This window comes from Myotis daubentonii, chromosome X (genome assembly GCF_963259705.1).
Source record: "Myotis daubentonii chromosome X, mMyoDau2.1, whole genome shotgun sequence".
Taxonomy (NCBI): Eukaryota; Metazoa; Chordata; class Mammalia; order Chiroptera; family Vespertilionidae; genus Myotis; species Myotis daubentonii.
In genome coordinates, this window is record NC_081861.1 from 140,258,508 (window position 1) to 140,275,898 (window position 17,391).

At 69.1% G+C, this 17,391-nt stretch overlaps 1 protein-coding gene across 4 annotated transcripts in view; it reads left to right on the forward strand.

Annotated features, from left to right (window-relative positions):
* PPP2R3B (protein phosphatase 2 regulatory subunit B''beta) overlaps nucleotides 1–14,236 on the forward strand; it is a 29,297-nt gene extending 15,061 nt beyond the window's left edge. For 3 of the 4 annotated variants that reach the window (XM_059680505.1, XM_059680507.1, XM_059680506.1), the window contains exons 3-13: nucleotides 5,417–5,520; nucleotides 5,705–5,823; nucleotides 6,799–6,873; nucleotides 7,401–7,487; nucleotides 8,413–8,569; nucleotides 10,859–10,907; nucleotides 11,405–11,491; nucleotides 12,090–12,265; nucleotides 12,451–12,569; nucleotides 12,686–12,792; nucleotides 13,612–14,236. In XM_059680505.1, coding sequence (XP_059536488.1) covers nucleotides 5,417–5,520; nucleotides 5,705–5,823; nucleotides 6,799–6,873; nucleotides 7,401–7,487; nucleotides 8,413–8,569; nucleotides 10,859–10,907; nucleotides 11,405–11,491; nucleotides 12,090–12,265; nucleotides 12,451–12,569; nucleotides 12,686–12,792; nucleotides 13,612–13,800 — 1,269 coding nt within the window. In that variant the 3' untranslated portion in view covers nucleotides 13,801–14,236. The remainder of the gene's footprint in view (nucleotides 1–5,416; nucleotides 5,521–5,704; nucleotides 5,824–6,798; nucleotides 6,874–7,400; nucleotides 7,488–8,412; nucleotides 8,570–10,858; nucleotides 10,908–11,404; nucleotides 11,492–12,089; nucleotides 12,266–12,450; nucleotides 12,570–12,685; nucleotides 12,793–13,611) is intronic. The other variant, XM_059680509.1, reaches the window with a different exon arrangement.
* The last annotated feature ends 3,155 nt before the right edge of the window (nucleotides 14,237–17,391 follow it).

The window sequence follows — 17,391 nt, forward strand, 5'->3', positions numbered from 1 at the left end:
CGGTGACCGTCCGTGTGAGGTCACGGTGGGTCCAGACTCACCCTGACCCGTGTTGTCACGGTGACCGTCCGTGTGAGGTCACGGTGGGTCCAGACTCACCCTGACCCGTGTTGTCACGGTGACCGTCCGTGTGAGGTCACGGTGGTCCGGACTCACTCTGACCGTGAGGTCACGGTGGTCCGGACTCACCCTGACCCGTGTTGTCACGGTGACCGTCCGTGTGAGGTCACGGTGGTCCGGACTCACCCTGACCCGTGTTGTCACGGTGACCGTCCGTGTGAGGTCACGGTGGGTCCGGACTCACCCTGACCCGTGTTGTCACGGTGACCGTCCGTGTGAGGTCACGGTGGGTCCGGACTCACCCTGACCCGTGTTGTCACGGTGACCGTCCGTGTGAGGTCATGGTGATTCCGGACTCACCCTGACCGTGTTGTCACGGTGACCGTCCGTGTGAGGTCACGGTGGTCCGGACTCACCCTGACCGTGTTGTCACGGTGACCGTCCGTGTGAGGTCACGGTGGTCCGGACTCACCCTGACCGTGTTGTCACGGTGACCGTCCGTGTGAGGTCACGGTGGTCCGGACTCACCCTGACCGTGTTGTCACGGTGACCGTCCGTGTGAGGTCACGGTGGTCCTGACTCACCCTGACCGTGTTGTCACGGTGACCGTCCGTGTGAGGTCACGGTGGTCCGGACTCACCCTGACCGTGTTGTCACGGTGACCGTCCGTGTGAGGTCACGGTGGTCCGGACTCACCCTGACCGTGTTGTCACGGTGCCTCCTGCACGCCCCCTGCTGGGGACCGAGCCCACCACCCAGGCCTGGGCCCTGCGCGGGGATCGAACCCTGAGCTCCTGGTTCCTAGGTCGGCGCTCGGCCACTGAGCCACCGGCCGGGCTGTGGTGCCTTTTACGTCCTCGTCCGCATCGCGCTCGGGCTGCATCCCGCGGCTCCGGTTGGCGGGAGGGGAAGCCTGGAGATTCCGCTGTTCATCGACCGGGGAACCTCCCGTCCTCCCCCACCCCCCAGCATCATGTGTGCGTGTGTGAGGGGGGCTCACTCCTGCCCCGGCCTCCCCCCGAACATCGTGAGTGTGCGCGTGGGGGGTGGCTCAGTCCTGCCCCTCGTCAGGTGACGCCCCTCCCGGCCCCGGCTGCTGGCGTTTGCCCCGGGAAGGGCGCTGTGTCTGTGAGGGGCTCCGCCGGGGCCCGGGGTCCGTCTGATTCTGCCGAGCCGTGGACGGACTCCCAGGACCCGGTCCCCTCGGGGTCCAGCCGACCTGCCTTCCTGCAGCGAGGGCCTGGTCAGCGGTGACCCCTCCCCGTGCTGCCGGTTCTGCGTCTGTATTTACGACACCGGTTCCCAGCTGCCTGGTGATTCCTTCGTGCGGTCTGGTTTCCACGGCGACGGGAGCAAACAGCCGGCAGCAGCGGCTGCGCCTCGCACCCTCGCTCAGACCCTGTGCCCATGTGCCCATGTGGCTGATGGGAGCCGTGGGGGGGGGGGGGTGACCTCACCGCCGGGGACAGTGACCTGTGCGGCGAGGAGCTCGCGGGGGAGGGTCCCTCCTCTTCACAGCTGTCAGCTGCGGCCATGACGCTGCCGTGGAGCTTGTGTGTGACATGTCACGCCGTGTGCGAGCGTCCCCGGAGCATGTTCTGTGAGGAGGTCCCGCGTCCCGGGAGCGTGTTCCGTGAGGAGGGTCCCCCGTCCCGGGAGCATGTTCTGTGAGGAGGTCCCGCGTCCCGGGAGCGTGTTCCGTGAGGAGGGTCCCCCGTCCCGGGAGCGTGTTCCGTGAGGAGTGTCCCGCGTCCCGGGAGCGTGTTCCGTGAGGAGGTCCCGCGTCCCGGGAGCGTGTTCCGTGAGGAGTGTCCCGCGTCCCGGGAGCGTGTTCCGTGAGGAGTGTCCCGCGTCCCGGGAGCGTGTTCCGTGAGGAGTGTCCCGCGTCCCGGGAGCGTGTTCCGTGAGGAGTGTCCCGCGTCCCGGGAGCGTGTTCCGTGAGGAGGTCCCCCGTCCCGGGAGCATGTTCTGTGAGGAGGTCCCGCGTCCCGGGAGCGTGTTCCGTGAGGAGGGTCCCCCGTCCCGGGAGCGTGTTCCGTGAGGAGTGTCCCGCGTCCCGGGAGCGTGTTCCGTGAGGAGGTCCCGCGTCCCGGGAGCGTGTTCTGTGAGGAGGTCCCACGTCCCGGGAGCGTGTTCTGTGAGGAGGTCCCGCGTCCCGGGAGCGTGTTCTGTGAGGAGGTCCCGCGTCCCGGGAGCGTGTTCTGTAAGGAGGGTCCCACGTCCCGGGAGCGTGTTCCGTAAGTCCCGGGAGCGTGTTCCGTAAGGAGGTCCCACGTCCCAGGAGCGTGTTCCGTAAGGAGGTCCCACGTCCCGGGAGCGTGTTCCGTAAGGAGGTCCCACGTCCCGGGAGCGTGTTCCGTAAGGAGGTCCCACGTCCCGGGAGCGTGTTCCGTAAGGAGGGTCCCGCGTCCCGGGAGCGTGTTCCGTAAGTCCCGGGAGCGTGTTCCGTAAGGAGGGTCCCGCGTCCCGGGAGCGTGTTCCGTAAGTCCCGGGAGCGTGTTCCGTAAGGAGGTCCCACGTCCCAGGAGCGTGTTCCCTAAGGAGGTCCCACGTCCCGGGAGCGTGTTCCGTAAGGAGGTCCCACGTCCCGGGAGCGTGTTCTGTAAGAAGGTCCCACGTCCCGGGAGCGTGTTCCGTAAGGAGGGTCCCGCGTCCCGGGAGCGTGTTCTGTAAGGAGGGTCCCACGTCCCGGGAGCGTGTTCCGTAAGTCCCGGGAGCGTGTTCCGTAAGGAGGTCCCACGTCCCAGGAGCGTGTTTTGTAAGGAGGTCCCGCGTCCCAGGAGCGTGTTCCGTAAGGAGGGTCCCACGTCCCGGGAGCGTGTTCCGTAAGTCCCGGGAGCGTGTTCCGTAAGGAGGTCCCACGTCCCAGGAGCGTGTTTTGTAAGGAGGTCCCACGTCCCAGGAGCGTGTTTTGTAAGGAGGTCCCACGTCCCAGGAGCGTGTTCTGTAAGGAGGTCCCGCGTCCCAGGAGCGTGTTCTGTAAGGAGGTCCCACGTCCCGGGAGCGTGTTCCGTGAGGAGGGTCCCGCGTCCCAGGAGCGTGTTCCGTGAGGAGGTCCCGCGTCCCGGGAGCGTGTTCCGTAAGGAGGGTCCCGCGTCCCAGGAGCGTGTTCTGTAAGGAGGGTCCCACGTCCCGGGAGCGTGTTCCGTAAGTCCCGGGAGCGTGTTCCGTAAGGAGGTCCCACGTCCCAGGAGCGTGTTCTGTAAGGAGGTCCCACGTCCCGGGAGCGTGTTCCGTGAGGAGGGTCCCGCGTCCCAGGAGCGTGTTCCGTGAGGAGGTCCCGCGTCCCGGGAGCGTGTTCCGTAAGGAGGGTCCCTTGTCGCAGGGTGACCGCCCGTGTGACCCTGTGGTCACCCCACAGGGCCGCACCCCGTCACTGTCAGGTGTGGGGAGTCCTGCGCGGCTCCGGCAGGCGTGTCCCTGGCCGGGGTCTGCACTCACCAGGTGGGAATGGCGCCTGGGGCGCTGGGTGGCCGCCCGTCTCGGGAGGGACAGCGTTTGTGAAAGTCGCTGTTTGTGAGGCGAGAGCTGCACCTCCTCCTGCCTGTCCAGGTGCCTGAGGGCCGTGGTCACGGTCATGGTTAAAGAGGGCACCTCCCTCTCCCCCACTCCCTGGCTGCAGGGGGATGACGTCCCTGCCCTCCCCCTCCCGGCCACTCCTCCTCCTCCTCCTCCTCCTCTCCCCCCCCCACCCCTCCGCCCCAGCACGCGGTCGCCCCGGGATTCCGAGTCCGGAGCCTGTGGGGGACGTTTCCCTAAAACCGCATTTGCCTCGTCCCGTGGTTCTCAGCCTTCTGGCCCTTCAACACGGCTCCTCACGTCGTGACCCCAACCATGAAATTACTCTCGTTGCCACGTCATCGCTGTCATGCTGCTCCTGTGACGAATCGTCGCGGAAACATCTGGGATGCGGGATGGTCTCAGGCGACCCCTGGAAAAGGGTCGTTCGACCCCCATAGGGGCCGCGACCCCCAGGTTGAGAACCGCGGGCCTGGTCCACCCCTGGACACTCGAGGCTCTCCTTCTTGTCTGACGCTCGATCCGGAGGCTCCTGCACGGGGGGCCCGCCCTCCCGGGTCCTCGTTTCTGCTCCTTGTGACCCGCCTGCTGGACGGGTCCCCCGGCCTCTCCCAGCCCGGGGGTCACTGTGACTCTCGTCCCATGAATCTGGCCTTGTCTTAGTCTCTCTCTCTCTCTCTCTCTCTCTCTCTCTGGCTAATCCTCAACCAAGAGTCTGTTTTCTATTGAATTTTAGAGCGTGGAAGTGACGGGCGGGCGGGGGGGGGGGGGGGGACATGGATGTGAGAGACAGTGATCAGCTGCCTCCCACACGCGCCCCGACCCGGGCCGGGGGTCAAATGTTCCGTGAGGGACCTGCACACCAGGCCCTGCTCGCTCGGCTACGTCTGGGTTCATCCGTGTCCGTGTGGGACCTGCTGCGTGTCCCGGAGGTGGAGTCCCGGTTGCCGAGGGCTGTGCCTCACGTGGGGGTGTGGTCTGCAGACGGGGGGAGGCGGGCCATCATACATGTTTGCGTGTGGACCTGTCCATGGAGACGCGTGTGTGGGCCCCCCCCCTGTGTTGCCTAGCGGCTTCACACACCTCCTGACCCACGTGTGGGGCCGTGTCCGCCCAGGCTGTGGGGGCGGGTGGGTTGCCCCCGTCCTGGCCCCACCAGACCAGGGACTGAACCGCCCCCTGTGCTGAGCCAGACCTCCACCCGCCCAGCCCCGGGCAGGACAGCCGATCCCACACGTGACTGTGTGAGCGGGCACAGGGGGTACAGGGGGCACAGGGAGGAGATGCAGGGAAGGGGGGCGGTCCCCATGCGCAGCCTCTGCCCCGGGCCTGGGGGGGGCGCCCCCCCTCCTGGCCTCCAGGCCCGGCTGAGCCCTGACCCGCGGGCTGTCGACCATGGCTTCCTCCCGCGGACCCTGCCGTCTGGCTGTCTCTCCTGTCCGCCTTCAGTCTCCCACCTTCTCTTGCTGTTGTGAGAAGCTGGACGGCTGGGTGTCCCCCCTTTCCTAGTCCTGCACCCCAGTCCCAGCCTCAGTCCTGGCTGCGTCCGCGAGGTGCGATGCGCTCGCTGTCGCCTTGTCTCCATCCTCACAGCCGCCTCCTTCCTGACCTGGGCCCGCCGGTGTCCACTGCTGTCCCGCTCGGCCAGCGCGTCTGTCCCCAGCGGGGGTGGGGGGGGGGGGTCCCAGCATCACGTGACCATCTGAGCCGCCCCGTGCGGGTGCGGGGTGCGGAGGGAGCGCTCCCCACCCTGCGCTCTGCGCCTCGGATGCGCCCTGGTCTCCCTGGTGGGGGCGGAGCGGACGGAGCGCTCACCCCCGCCCCCCGCCCCCCGCAGGCCTGCGGCTGCCCGCTGTACTGGAAGGGGCCGCTCTTCTGTGCCGCCGGCGGAGAGCGCACAGGCTCCGTCTCTGTCCACAAGTTCGTGGCCATGTGGAGGAAGTGAGTGCGCGCCTCTTCCGGGCGGGGCGGGGCCTCTTCCGGGCGGGGCGGGGCAGAGGTGGGATGGGCTGGGGAGGAGGAGGGGAGGGGAGGGTGGGGGCCCAGGCCAGCCCTCCGTCAGGGCCCCTCCTGCTGGGCGGGCGGTGAGGACGGGCAGCGCGTGGACGCCCAGGAGTGAGGACAGGCCGCCCTCTGCCCAGGATCCTGCAGAACTGCCACGACGAGGCCACGCGGTTCGTGCACCTGCTCATGAGCCCGGGCTGCAACTACCTGGTGCAGGAGGACTTCGTCCCCTTCCTGCAGGTGGGTCCTCCCCGGCCTCACCCCGTGCCCGCACCCCGTGTCCGCACCGCACGCACCTCACACATGCCCCCCCCACACACCGCACACACCTCACCCTCATCCACACCGCGCGCCTCCCCCTTCTCCCGTGCGCTCAGCGTGCAGACCACACAGGCTGCGAGCCAGGCTCCCCCTCGGGGCCCCCCCTCGGTGCTGCCCCGGGTGGAGTGTGGGAGCTGGCTCAGGGACAGCCCCGCAAACCTCATGTGGACGGAGGGCACACACGTCCCCCCAAACCCTGACCTGTGGGCTGGTGTCCGTGGGAGGCGGGAGGAGGGAGGAGCGCCCCTGGGCGTGGCTCGCCCCCTGAACCAGGTCGCGGAGTCAGAGGACGTGGCTGAGCAGATGCTGCTGCTGCTGGGGTCCAGGGCCGTGTGCCACTCACACACGGGGTTTCGGGGTGCACGGGGTGTCCCTGGGACTAGTTCTCCTATGGCGGGGGTCTCCAGTGGGAGCGGGGCCCCTGTGTGTGCATGAGCTCGACAGGGAGTGAAAGGTGCTTCCCTAGCCCATCCCGGCTCTCGGCCTCTGGACCCCATGGTCTTACACCCCTCACGTCTGTGGGGAGCCGGGGGCGGGGGGGGGAGCGGGGGATTGTGGGAGCCCCCGGGTGGAGTGAGGGATTGTGGGGGCCCCGGGGGGGGGGTAGTGAGGGATTGTGGGAGCCCCGGGGGGGGGGGGGTAGTGGGGGAGTGTGGGAGCCCCGGGGGGGTAGTGGGGGAGTGTGGGAGCCCCGGGGGGGGTAGTGGGGGAGTGTGGGAGCCCCGGGGGGGGTAGTGGGGGATTGTGGGAGCCCCGGGGGGGTAGTGGGGGAGCCCACAGGGTGGAGTGGGGGATTGTGGGGGCCCCGGAGGGGGGAGTGGGGGAGCCCGGGGGGTGGGGAGTGGGGGATTGTGGGAGCTCTGGGTGCCTCACGTGCCGCGCCGTCCCCTGCAGGACGTGGTGAACACGCACCCGGGCCTGGCGTTCCTGAAGGCGGCGTCGGAGTTCCACTCGCGCTACATCACCACCGTGAGTGCGGGGGCCGCCCCCCCCCCAGTGAGGGAGGACCTGGTGTACGGCCATCTGTCCCCTCCAAGGCCGTCCAGTGATGAGGGCGGGCCTCTGGGCCCAAGCACCGGGCTCAGCGGGCTCTCCCCGGGCTCAGCGGGCTCCCCCGGGCTCAGTGGGCTCAGCAGGCTCTCCCCGGGCTCAGCGGGCTCCCCCGGGCTCCGTGGGCTCCCCCGGGCTCAGTGGGCTCCCCCGGGCTCAGTGGGCACAGCAGGCTCTCCCCGGGCTCAGCGGGCTCCCCCGGGCTCCGTGGGCTCAGCAGGCTCTGAGAGCCCGTGGTCCGGCCTCGTGTCCACAGTCAGCAGCGCCGTGAGCCCAGCCCCCCTCCCCCCTCGCTTGGGGAGGCAGCCCCCTGCCCCCTGGTGCCTCCCGGCTGCCCGCAGGCCCTCAGCCCTGGCCGAGCCTCACCCGTGGGGAGCAGGCGCCCCCTGATGGCACCGTGGTCCCTGCAGCCCCCGCGGCTGAGCTGCCCCCTCCCCCTCCCGCAGGTCATCCAGCGGATCTTCTACACGGTCAACAGGTCCTGGTCCGGCAGGATCACCTGTGCCGAGCTCCGGCGGAGCTCCTTCCTGCAGGTGGGGCTGCAGGGCGGGGGGGGGGGGGGCAGCACCCACCTGTCTGTCCACTCATCTGTCCGTCCGTCTGTCCCTCCTTCCTTCCGGGCGGGGGGGGCATGGGGCCAGCACCCACCCATCTGTCCACCCGTCTGTCTGTCCTTCCTTTCGGGGGGGGGGGGCAGCACCCACCTGTCTGTCCACCCGTCTGTCCGTCCTTCCTGGGGGGGGGGCAGCACCCACCTGTCTGTCCACCCATCTGTCCGTCCTTCCTTCCGGGGGGGGGGGGGCAGCACCCACCTGTCTGTCCACTCATCTGTCCGTCCGTCTGTCCGTCCTTCCTTCCGGGGGGGGGGGGCACGGGGCCAGCACCCATCCTCACCCACCCTCCTTCCACCGTCCGTCCTTCCTTCTGCCGGTGGGGGCACAGGGCCAGCACCCACCCACCAGCCATCCACCCTCACCCACCCGTCTGTCCACCCGTCCGTCCTTCCTTCCCGGGGGCGGGGGTACGGACATGGGGCCAGCACCCACCCTCACCTCCCTTCCTTCCATCGTCCGTCTTTCCTTCTGCCAATGGGGGCACAGGGCTAGCACCCACCCACCAGCCGTCCACCCTCACCCACCCTCCCTCCATCAGTCTGCCCATCCGTCCCTCCTTCCTCCCATCCGTCCGTCCATCTGTCCTTCCTTCCGCCGGCCCAGGAGGCACAGCTGAGGGCCTGGGAGTGGCCCACGCGGAGGCTGTGGGCTTCGGGGGATGAGGACGAGGCTCCCTGTGTGTGGGTCCCCAGCACCGTCCGTGGGGGCGGGCGGCCTGACCCTTGAACGGGTCCCGAACGGTCCTGAGCTCAGCTCCCTGTGAGCTTCTGGGGTCCCCGCGCCCCACCCCCCCCCGCGGGAGGCCGTGCCTGGGACCCCAGCCCACACCCAGGTGTGTCTGCAGAACGTGGCGCTGCTGGAGGAGGAGGCGGACATCAACCAGCTGACGGAGTTCTTCTCCTACGAGCACTTCTACGTCATCTACTGCAAGTTCTGGGAGCTGGACACCGACCACGACCTGCTCATCGGCCAGCAGGACCTGGCCCGGCACAACGACCACGGTGAGCGGGACGAGCGGGACACGGCAGATTAGGGGCGGGGACGGGCAGGTGTGTGTGCACAGGAGACGGACAGGTGTGTGTGCACAGGGGATGGGGGATGGGCAGGTGTGTGTGCACAGGGGACGGACAGGTGTGTGCACAGGGGACGGACAGGTGTGCACAGGGGACGGGCAGGTGTGCACAGAGGACGGACAGGTGTGCGCACAGGGGACCGGCAGGTGTGTGCACAGGGGACGGACAGGTGTGTGTGCACAGGGGACGGACAGGTGTGTGCACAGGGGACGGACAGGTGTGTGCACAGGGGACGGACAGGTGTGTGTGCACGGGATGGGCAGGTGTGTGTGCACAGGGGACGGACAGGTGTGTGCATAGGGGACGGACAGGTGTGTGCACAGGGGACGGACAGGTGTGTGTGCACGGGATGGGCAGGTGTGTGTGCACAGGGGACGGGCAGGTGTGTGCACAGGGGACGGACAGGTGTGTGTGCACGGGATGGGCAGGTGTGTGTGCACAGGGGACGGACAGGTGTGTGTGCACGGGATGGGCAGGTGTGTGTGCACAGGGGACGGACAGGTGTGTGCATAGGGGACGGACAGGTGTGTGTGCACGGGATGGGCAGGTGTGTGTGCACAGGGGACGGACAGGTGTGTGCATAGGGGACGGACAGGTGTGTGCACAGGGGACGGACAGGTGTGTGTGCACGGGATGGGCAGGTGTGTGTGCACAGGGGACGGGCAGGTGTGTGCATAGGGGACGGACAGGTGTGTGCACAGGGGACGGACAGGTGTGTGTGCACGGGATGGGCAGGTGTGTGTGCACAGGGGACGGACAGGTGTGTGCATAGGGGACGGACAGGTGTGTGCACAGGGGACGGACAGGTGTGTGTGCACAGGGGACGGGCAGGTGTGTGTGCACGGGATGGGCAGGTGTGTGTGCACAGGGGACGGACAGGTGTGTGCACAGGGGACGGACAGGTGTGTGTGCACGGGACGGGCAGGTGTGTGTGCACAGGGGACGGACAGGTGTGTGCATAGGGGACGGACAGGTGTGTGCACAGGGGACGGACAGGTGTGTGTGCACGGGATGGGCAGGTGTGTGTGCACAGGGGACGGGCAGGTGTGTGCACAGGGGACGGACAGGTGTGTGCACAGGGGACGGACAGGTGTGTGTGCACAGGGGACGGACAGGTGTGTGTGCACAGGGGACGGACAGGTGTGTGCACAGGGGACGGACAGGTGTGTGTGCACAGGGGACGGACAGGTGTGTGCACAGGGGACGGACAGGTGTGTGTGCACAGGGGACGGGCAGGTGTGTGCACAGGGGACGGACAGGTGTGTGTGCACGGGATGGGCAGGTGTGTGTGCACAGGGGACAGGCAGGTGTGTGCACAGGGGATGGGGGATGGGCAGGTGTGTGTGCACAGGGGATGGGGGATGGGCAGGTGTGTGTGCACAGGGGACTGCAGGTGTGTGTGCACAGGGGATGGGGGATGGGCAGGTGTGTGTGCACAGGGGACTGCAGGTGTGTGTGCACAGGGGATGGGGGATGGGCAGGTGTGTGTGCACAGGGGACTGCAGGTGTGTGTGCACAGGGGATGGGGGATGGGCAGGTGTGTGTGCACAGGGGGCGGGGGATGGGCAGGTGTGTGTGCACAGGGGAGGGGCAGGTGTGTGTGCACAGGGGGCGGACAGGTGTGTGCACAGGGGACAGACAGGTGTGTGTGCACAGGGGACAGACAGGTGTGTGCACAGGGGATGGGAGTCCTTATTCGAAGGGGAGGTGAGGACACAGGCACAGACAGGGGCGGCCCTGTGAGGACACGGGGAGGACACGGCGTCTACACGCCAAGGAGAGGCCTCAGGAGGGACCAGCCCCGCCCCCACCTGGTCAGACTCAGGACGAGGATAGGGTTAGGGTTACGTCTCCTTCGATGACCAACGGGGCCTCCGTCACCGCTGCCCCCGCTCCCTCTCCCCCGCTCTCCCTCCCCGTCACCAGGGTCTGAGCTCCGCACCGTCAGGGTCTGGAGGGGAGGCCCAGCCTGAGGGGTGGCTGCAGACCTGCCCTCTGCTCCCTCTGGTCCCTCTGGGTCCCTCTGGTCCTTCTGGGCCGAGGGCCTATCAGCGTTTCCTGTGCCTCCCGGTCGGCTCAGCCCTGGGCCTGGAGAGCAGGGAGGGGTGGGGAGGAGGCCATTTGGGGGCCTGGGTGCACCCCGGCCTCGGCCTCGGCATTTCAGACGCCCCCACAGTGCGGGCACTCACCCCGTCCCCCCCCCCGCCCCCCCCCCAGCCATCTCCACCAAGATGATCGAGAGGATCTTCTCGGGAGCCGTGACGCGGTAGGTCTCTCAGGCGCGTTCCCTCCGCGGCCGGCCCTTCTCTGTCCAGCTCGCCCCTCCCTCTCCCTCCCTCTCCCTCCGCGTCTCCTGCTCGGGCAGCGGGTGCCCCGTCTCCTGAGGGCCCAACAGGACAACATGGTGGTCACATGTCACTCAAGGTCATAGATAAGCACCCGGGTGCCCTGAGGTCACGGGGACACGCCTGTCACCTGGGGTTGTAGGTGAGGACACGCCTGGCACCCAGGGCCATGGGTCGTAAAGGACACGCTGTGGCCACGTGAGTCGTCAGTAAGGGAACGTGGTGCCGGCGTGTCAGGCCCGGGCGTCTGTGACCCTGAGTGACCCCGGGTCGCCCCGAGGCTGCGAGCGAGGCCCCGGCCGTCACTGCCCACCGGGTCCAGGCCCCCCGCCACCCCCCCCTCCCGGGGACCCAGCTCCCAGCAGCGGACGGGCCCCTCCTGGAGCCGCTCCCACGTCCGTCTCGCGCCCGGCTCCAGGGGCCGGAAGGTGCAGGAGGGGAAGATCAGCTACGCCGACTTCGTGTGGTTCCTGATCTCCGAGGAGGACAAGAGGACCCCCACCAGGTGGGTGAGCACCCTGCGCCCTGTCCTGCTCGGGGTGCATAGCGGCGAGCGGCCATCAGCTCGGGTGCCCTGGGAGCCATGGGGGGGTCGGTCCCAGGAGGGATCAGTACTGGGGGCCATCACCAGGCAGACTCGGTCCCGGGAGGGCCTTGGTCTGGGAGGGGGTCCCGGGAGGGCCTCGGTCTGGGGCGGGTCCCGGGGGGGCCTTGGTCTGGGGGGGGGTCCCGGGAGGGCCTTGGTCTGGGGGGGGTCCCGGGGGGGCCTTGGTCTGGGGCGGGTCCCGGGGGGGCCTTGGTCTGGGGGGGGTCCCGGGAGGGCCTTGGTCTGGGGGGGGGGTCCCGGGAGGGCCTTGGTCTGGGAGGGGGTCCCGGGAGGGCCTCGGTCTGGGGCGGGTCCCGGGGGGGCCTTGGTCTGGGGCGGGTCCCGGGGGGGCCTTGGTCTGGGGGGGGTCCCGGGAGGGCCTTGGTCTGGGGGGGGGGTCCCGGGAGGGCCTTGGTCTGGGAGGGGGTCCCGGGAGGGCCTCGGTCTGGGGCGGGTCCCGGGGGGGCCTTGGTCTGGGGGGGTCGCGTGCACCCCGCTGACGGCCGCCCCCCGGCAGCATCGAGTACTGGTTCCGCTGCATGGACCTGGACGGGGACGGGGCGCTGTCCATGTTCGAGCTGGAGCACTTCTACGAGGAGCAGAGCCGCCGGCTGGAGGGCCTGGGCATCGAGGCCCTGCCCTTCGAGGACTGTCTGTGCCAGATGCTCGACCTGGTCCGGCCCCAGAGCCCAGGTCGGCCGCGCCCGGGGAGCCCTCGGGGGAGACACCATCTGGGGGGAGACACCATCTGGGGGGGACGCCCTCCCGCGTCCGTGTGTCCGTCCATCTCGGGGTGTCAGGAGGCGCAGTTGTGCCGGGGTTTGGGGTGCGACCGGGTGGGAGCCCCGAGGGCGCTGCCCTGACCCCCCCCCCCCCAGGGAGGATCACGCTGCGGGACCTGAAGCGCTGCCGCCTGGCCCACGTCTTCTTCGACACCTTTTTCAACGTCGAGAAGTACCTGGACCACGAGCAGAGGGAGCAGGTGTCCCTGCTCAGGGTGAGGGGGGGCCCTGTGGGGGGGAGGAAGGGGGGGTCCCTGTGGGGGTGGGGGGGCCGGAGCCGCGGGGCCGGGCGCTGAGGCCGTGTCCCCCCTGTGACCCGCGGGCCCCCCAGGAGACGGAGGCGGAGGGCCCCGAGCTGTCGGACTGGGAGCGGTACGCGGCCGAGGAGTACGACCTGCTGGTGGCCGAGGAGGCTGCGGGGGAGCCCTGGGACGACGGGTGAGCGGATGGGGGGAGACGGGGGGATGGGGGGAGATAAAGGGGGGGCGGTAGTTGGGAGACAAGGGGGGGCAGCACCCAGGGATGACGGACGAGGGCCCCTCTGGCCGCACGGTACGGGGACCGCGGGTCCTCACTCCGGGCCTTGGGGGGCCCCTGCCTCAGTTCCGGGCGTTTCCTGAACCGAAGCCTCAGGGTCGTCCCCTCGTGGGGGTGGGTCTTCCTCTCGCCCGTCCCCGGCGCGGCTCTGGGCCCGGGTCCGGGTGCTCCCCTTGGGGCGCCCCCCATCCCCCCCCCCCACCACCCCCCACCCCGCGTCCGGCAGGTCCTGCTTGTCATTGTTGCTGCCGACGGGCGGCTCCTGGGTCTCGGTTCCGTCCGTCCCCCTCCTCCCGTCTGGGTTCTCATGGGGCCTCGGCCTCCCGTCCGCACGGTCACGGCCTCCGGACGGTCCCCGAGGGTCGTCCTCACCTGCGTCCCCGTCTCGGACTCCGAGCCCCCGGGGGGTCCCGCTCGTGGGGCCGAACCGCAGCCGGAGGCGTGTCCCCTGCAGGGGGCGTCCGCCTGGCCTCGGGGCGTCCAGGGTCCTGGGGGGCCGCTCCAGGCCTGTGGGCGTCGGCTCCACGGCCCCCTGAGGGCAGGCACCGCCCCGGCCGGCGTCCTCCCTGGGATCCCTGACTCTGGACCCCCCCCCCGTGTCCCCTGTGTCCCCTGTGTCCCCCGTGTCCCCTCATTAGTCCAGGGCCCCCATTCCCCCCCATGTGCCCCGTGTCCCCCATGTCCCCCGTGCCCCCCGCACTCACCGTGGCCCCCCCGCAGGTACGAGGCGGAGCTGGGCGGCCTGTGCCCGTCCCTGGCCCAGAGGCCCTTCCTGGAGGCGCCGGCGCTGGGCGCGGTGCACCTGTTCGACTGCGAGGCCGACGAGGAGCTGCAGCCGTCCTGAGCCCTGAGCCCCGGCCCGGGTCCGAGCGGGCGGCCCCGGGGGGACAGCGTGTGCGTGTGGGCTGAGCTTCTACAGACGTGAGCTGCGTGTGCGACGGCGACCTGTTTATTCACACGGAGGCCGGTCCCCGCCCCCCTGGCGGGCAGAGCAGGCGCCCCGGACCCGGGGACGCGGCGGGACCCCCGCAGCCCTGGCTGGCTGCCCCGGGAGGTGTGGGGGAGACGGGCCCAGGACGGTTCGCACCCCGGGGCCCGGCGTCGGCCCGGGAGGCCCTGCCTGACCTCGGCCAGTGCGCCCGAGCTGGAGCCGCGCGGCTCTCTGCACGCGTGTCCCTCTGCACGCGTGTCCGGGCACGGGGCCCCCACACGGGCGCTGAGGTGGCCGCGTCCTCCTGAATGTACAGACCGTGTAAAGTGAACTGTTATTTGCCGTGCAGAGCGATTTTAAAACGTTTTACGAGATCACATTTGTATTTTCGAATAAATAACTTGAGGGTTTTCAGCCTTAGGCTCCGCGCACCCAGACAGCAGCCCACGGCCCCCCTGACACAGGTTCGGGGGCCTGGGGTGCAGGTCCCGTCCCCGCGGCTTCTGGTCCTGGGATGCGGGGTCCCCCCTGGGGGCACGGGGTGTGTCTTACCTGATCCCGGGTCCTGGGGACGGAGACAGGACTGGCCCAGGGCCGACACCTGCGGGTCAGACGCTCCCCTTGAGCCGCGTGCCCCCCACTCAGGGACCCCCTCTCCTGGGAAAACCTAAAATACGGCTCTGAGCCTCCTCTCTGCCCGGGAGCAGGTTCCCCCTCCTGCCAGTGTCCCTTCCAGCCCCCGCCTGCTCCGCCCGCCCGCCTGCCTCCTGGCCGGAGCCCCCCCCCCCCCATGCCCACGGGGCCCGGACCCGCCCTGGGGAACAGACATGACCTGGTGCCCTCAGCCCTCCCGGCGGCCGGGCCCTGCACGGAGGCCGCAGAGGTGGCAGGAGGCATCGCCCAGCGGGGGGCCTCTGCCCTCCCGGCAGCCCCTGGACCCACAGGCGTTGGTCCCCGTGGTCCTGTCCCCTTCTCATCGGGGGAAGGCCCGGGCTGGTGCGGCTCAGTGGTTACAGCACCCCCTCCCACAGAAGGTCCGGGTTCGATTCCAGTCGATGTCTCTCTCCCCCTCCCCTCCCCTCCCCTCCCTCTAAAAGTCAATGGGGAAACACCCCCTGGGGAGGACTGAAAAGAGAAGGGCCCCCCCACTGATGGCTCAGACCAGCACCCCCTCATTCGGGTTTCGGAACCACATCCAGGGGAGGGGTGTCTCCGGGACCTGCGACCTCAGCAGAGAAATTGGGGGAAACCAACACGCCCCACAGACCCTGACCCCAGGGTCACGGGGACCGGCTTCCAGGCCCCGCAGCCCCGCCTCCACCCACAGGCCTCACCCCCCCCCCCCCCCACCTCCGGGCGCCCAGCCGTCGCCACCAGGACACCTGCCCAGACTCAACCTTGCGCGCTGCTCGCGCTGCGGGAATCGCTCAGGGACCCCTGAGTCCCCCTTTCCGTCTCCAGGACGCCCCAGAAGCGACCCTAAGAGACGGGCGGGAAGGCGAGCCCGCAGGAGGCGACCCAGGACCGAGGCGGGAAACGAGATGTGGGGCGCCCAGTGGGTGTCCACGGGCAGGTCCCCCGTCTCCCGCTGCACCCCATCTCCATGCCCCTGTGGCCCTTGGCGTCACCCCCATGAACCTCTGTGACGTCTCCAGCCGGAGCGCCACGCCCACTGGTTTCCCAGGTGCTCCCCCAGCTGCAGCCCTCCCCGCCCTGGCCCCCCCCGGCCGCCCCCACACCCCCTGCTGCCCCCACACCCTGGTACCTGCCCTCGTCCACCCCACACCTGGCGCGCCCTGCGCCCCTCGGAGGCCCGGTAACCGCTCAGGTGTACGCACATTCCCACGTCCCCCACAGGGGGCTCCTCACCTCCAGTTACGGGGTCCCCTCCCCCCGGCAAAGTTACCCCCAGCCCCCCAACCCCAGCGGCCCCACCGCAGGCTCCGGAGACCCCACGGGAGGGAGGCGAGCCCAGCGGGACCAGGTCTCTGAGGTCGGTCCCGCCTGGACCACGTGCGCCCTGTGCGCCCTGCGCGGCGCATCTCCAGCTCCTGCCCGACGGGAGGGGCGCGTCCTGAGGACAGAACCCCCTCGGCTGGCGATTCTAACGGAATTTTCCTACGGACCCCGGGCTCGGCGGGTGCGACGGGGCTGTAAAAGGATACGCTGCTGCCCCGGCCGGTGTCGCCCAGTGGATAGCGCATCCCCCTGCGGACGGAAGGGTCCCGGGTTCGATTCCGGTCCAGGGCACATGCCCGGTTGCGGGCTTGATCCCCCGTGCGGGGCGGGCAGGAGGCAGCCGGTCCATGATTCTCTGTCATCATAGATGTTTCTATCTCTCCCGCCTCCTCGGAATCAATAAAAATATATTTTTTTTTTAAAAAAAAAGGATGCGATGCCTCCATGGGTCCATGGCTCAGACGGAAACGCGTTTAGAGGAAAAAAAAAAAAAAAAAACAAGGACAGGGCGCGCTTTGACCCGGTGGCTGTGCCGGGGCCGGACCGCTCCGGGAGCCGCTGTCCATTCTCCGGCCCCGCACCCCGGGCGGGCTGAGCTGTGGGTGACGTCACAGGTGAACCCCCGTGTCCTCCGGCTCTGGGCTCCTGCAGACCCTGCCCTCCCCTCCCCCTCCCCCTCCCCTCCCCTCCCCCCTTTCCTGTTACACTTTTTCTCGCAGCTGCACGGAGCTGCCTTCTCCCTCGTGCGTCGATAACCAGCCAAGTAGCGAGGGGCTCGGAGCAGGTTTTTGTGGGTGACCTGGGCCCCCCGCTGCCCGTAGAGAGAATAAACGCTCCTACAGTGTCACCCCCGTCTCTGCTGATTGGGCTCAAGTGGGGACAGGCGGCCCGGACCCAATTGTGTCGTTTCACGCGGGGAAAGCGGACACATAACACGTTTCCTCCGCTGGACGCGGGAGACGCTGGGGAATGAACACGGGGAGCCCCGCGCGGCCCGTCCGCGGCCCCAGGAACCCCGGGACTGAGGCGGGAGCCCGGCTGGTGCGTCCCGAGCGGGTGCGCTCAGGGGACGCCCCGCGGATAGATGTTGGGCAGGTCCCCCACGTGCCAGGGCGCCCCAACTCCATCCCCTTGCTCACCGGCCCCCTAACCCCGTGCACCTCCTCCTCCCCGCCCCCCCCACCCCTCCCCCCCCCCCCGCATTCAGCTCCCAGCGCTCCCCCTGGCGGGCACCAAGCCGGCCGGGTCCTCCGCGCCCCCACCCCGTGCAGCCCTCCCGTGTGTCTAAAAGGCTCCGGTTCACGCTAAAACCCCAAATTAGCCTGACGGTGTGGCTCAGTGGTTGGGCGTGGACCTAGGAACCAGGAGGTCAGGGTTCAAGTCCCGGTCAAGGGCACAGGCCCGGGTTGCGGGCTGGATCCCCAGTGTGGGGCGCGCAGGAGGCAGCTGGTCCATGATTCTCTCATCATGGATGTTTCTTCTCCCTTACTCTCTGAAATCATTAAAAATATATTTAAAAAGAAAAATAAAATTCCTCCGTGTCTTTAAAAAATAATAAAGGTAAATAGCGCAACCCAGCCACTCCTCTAATATTATTAATCCTTATCGGG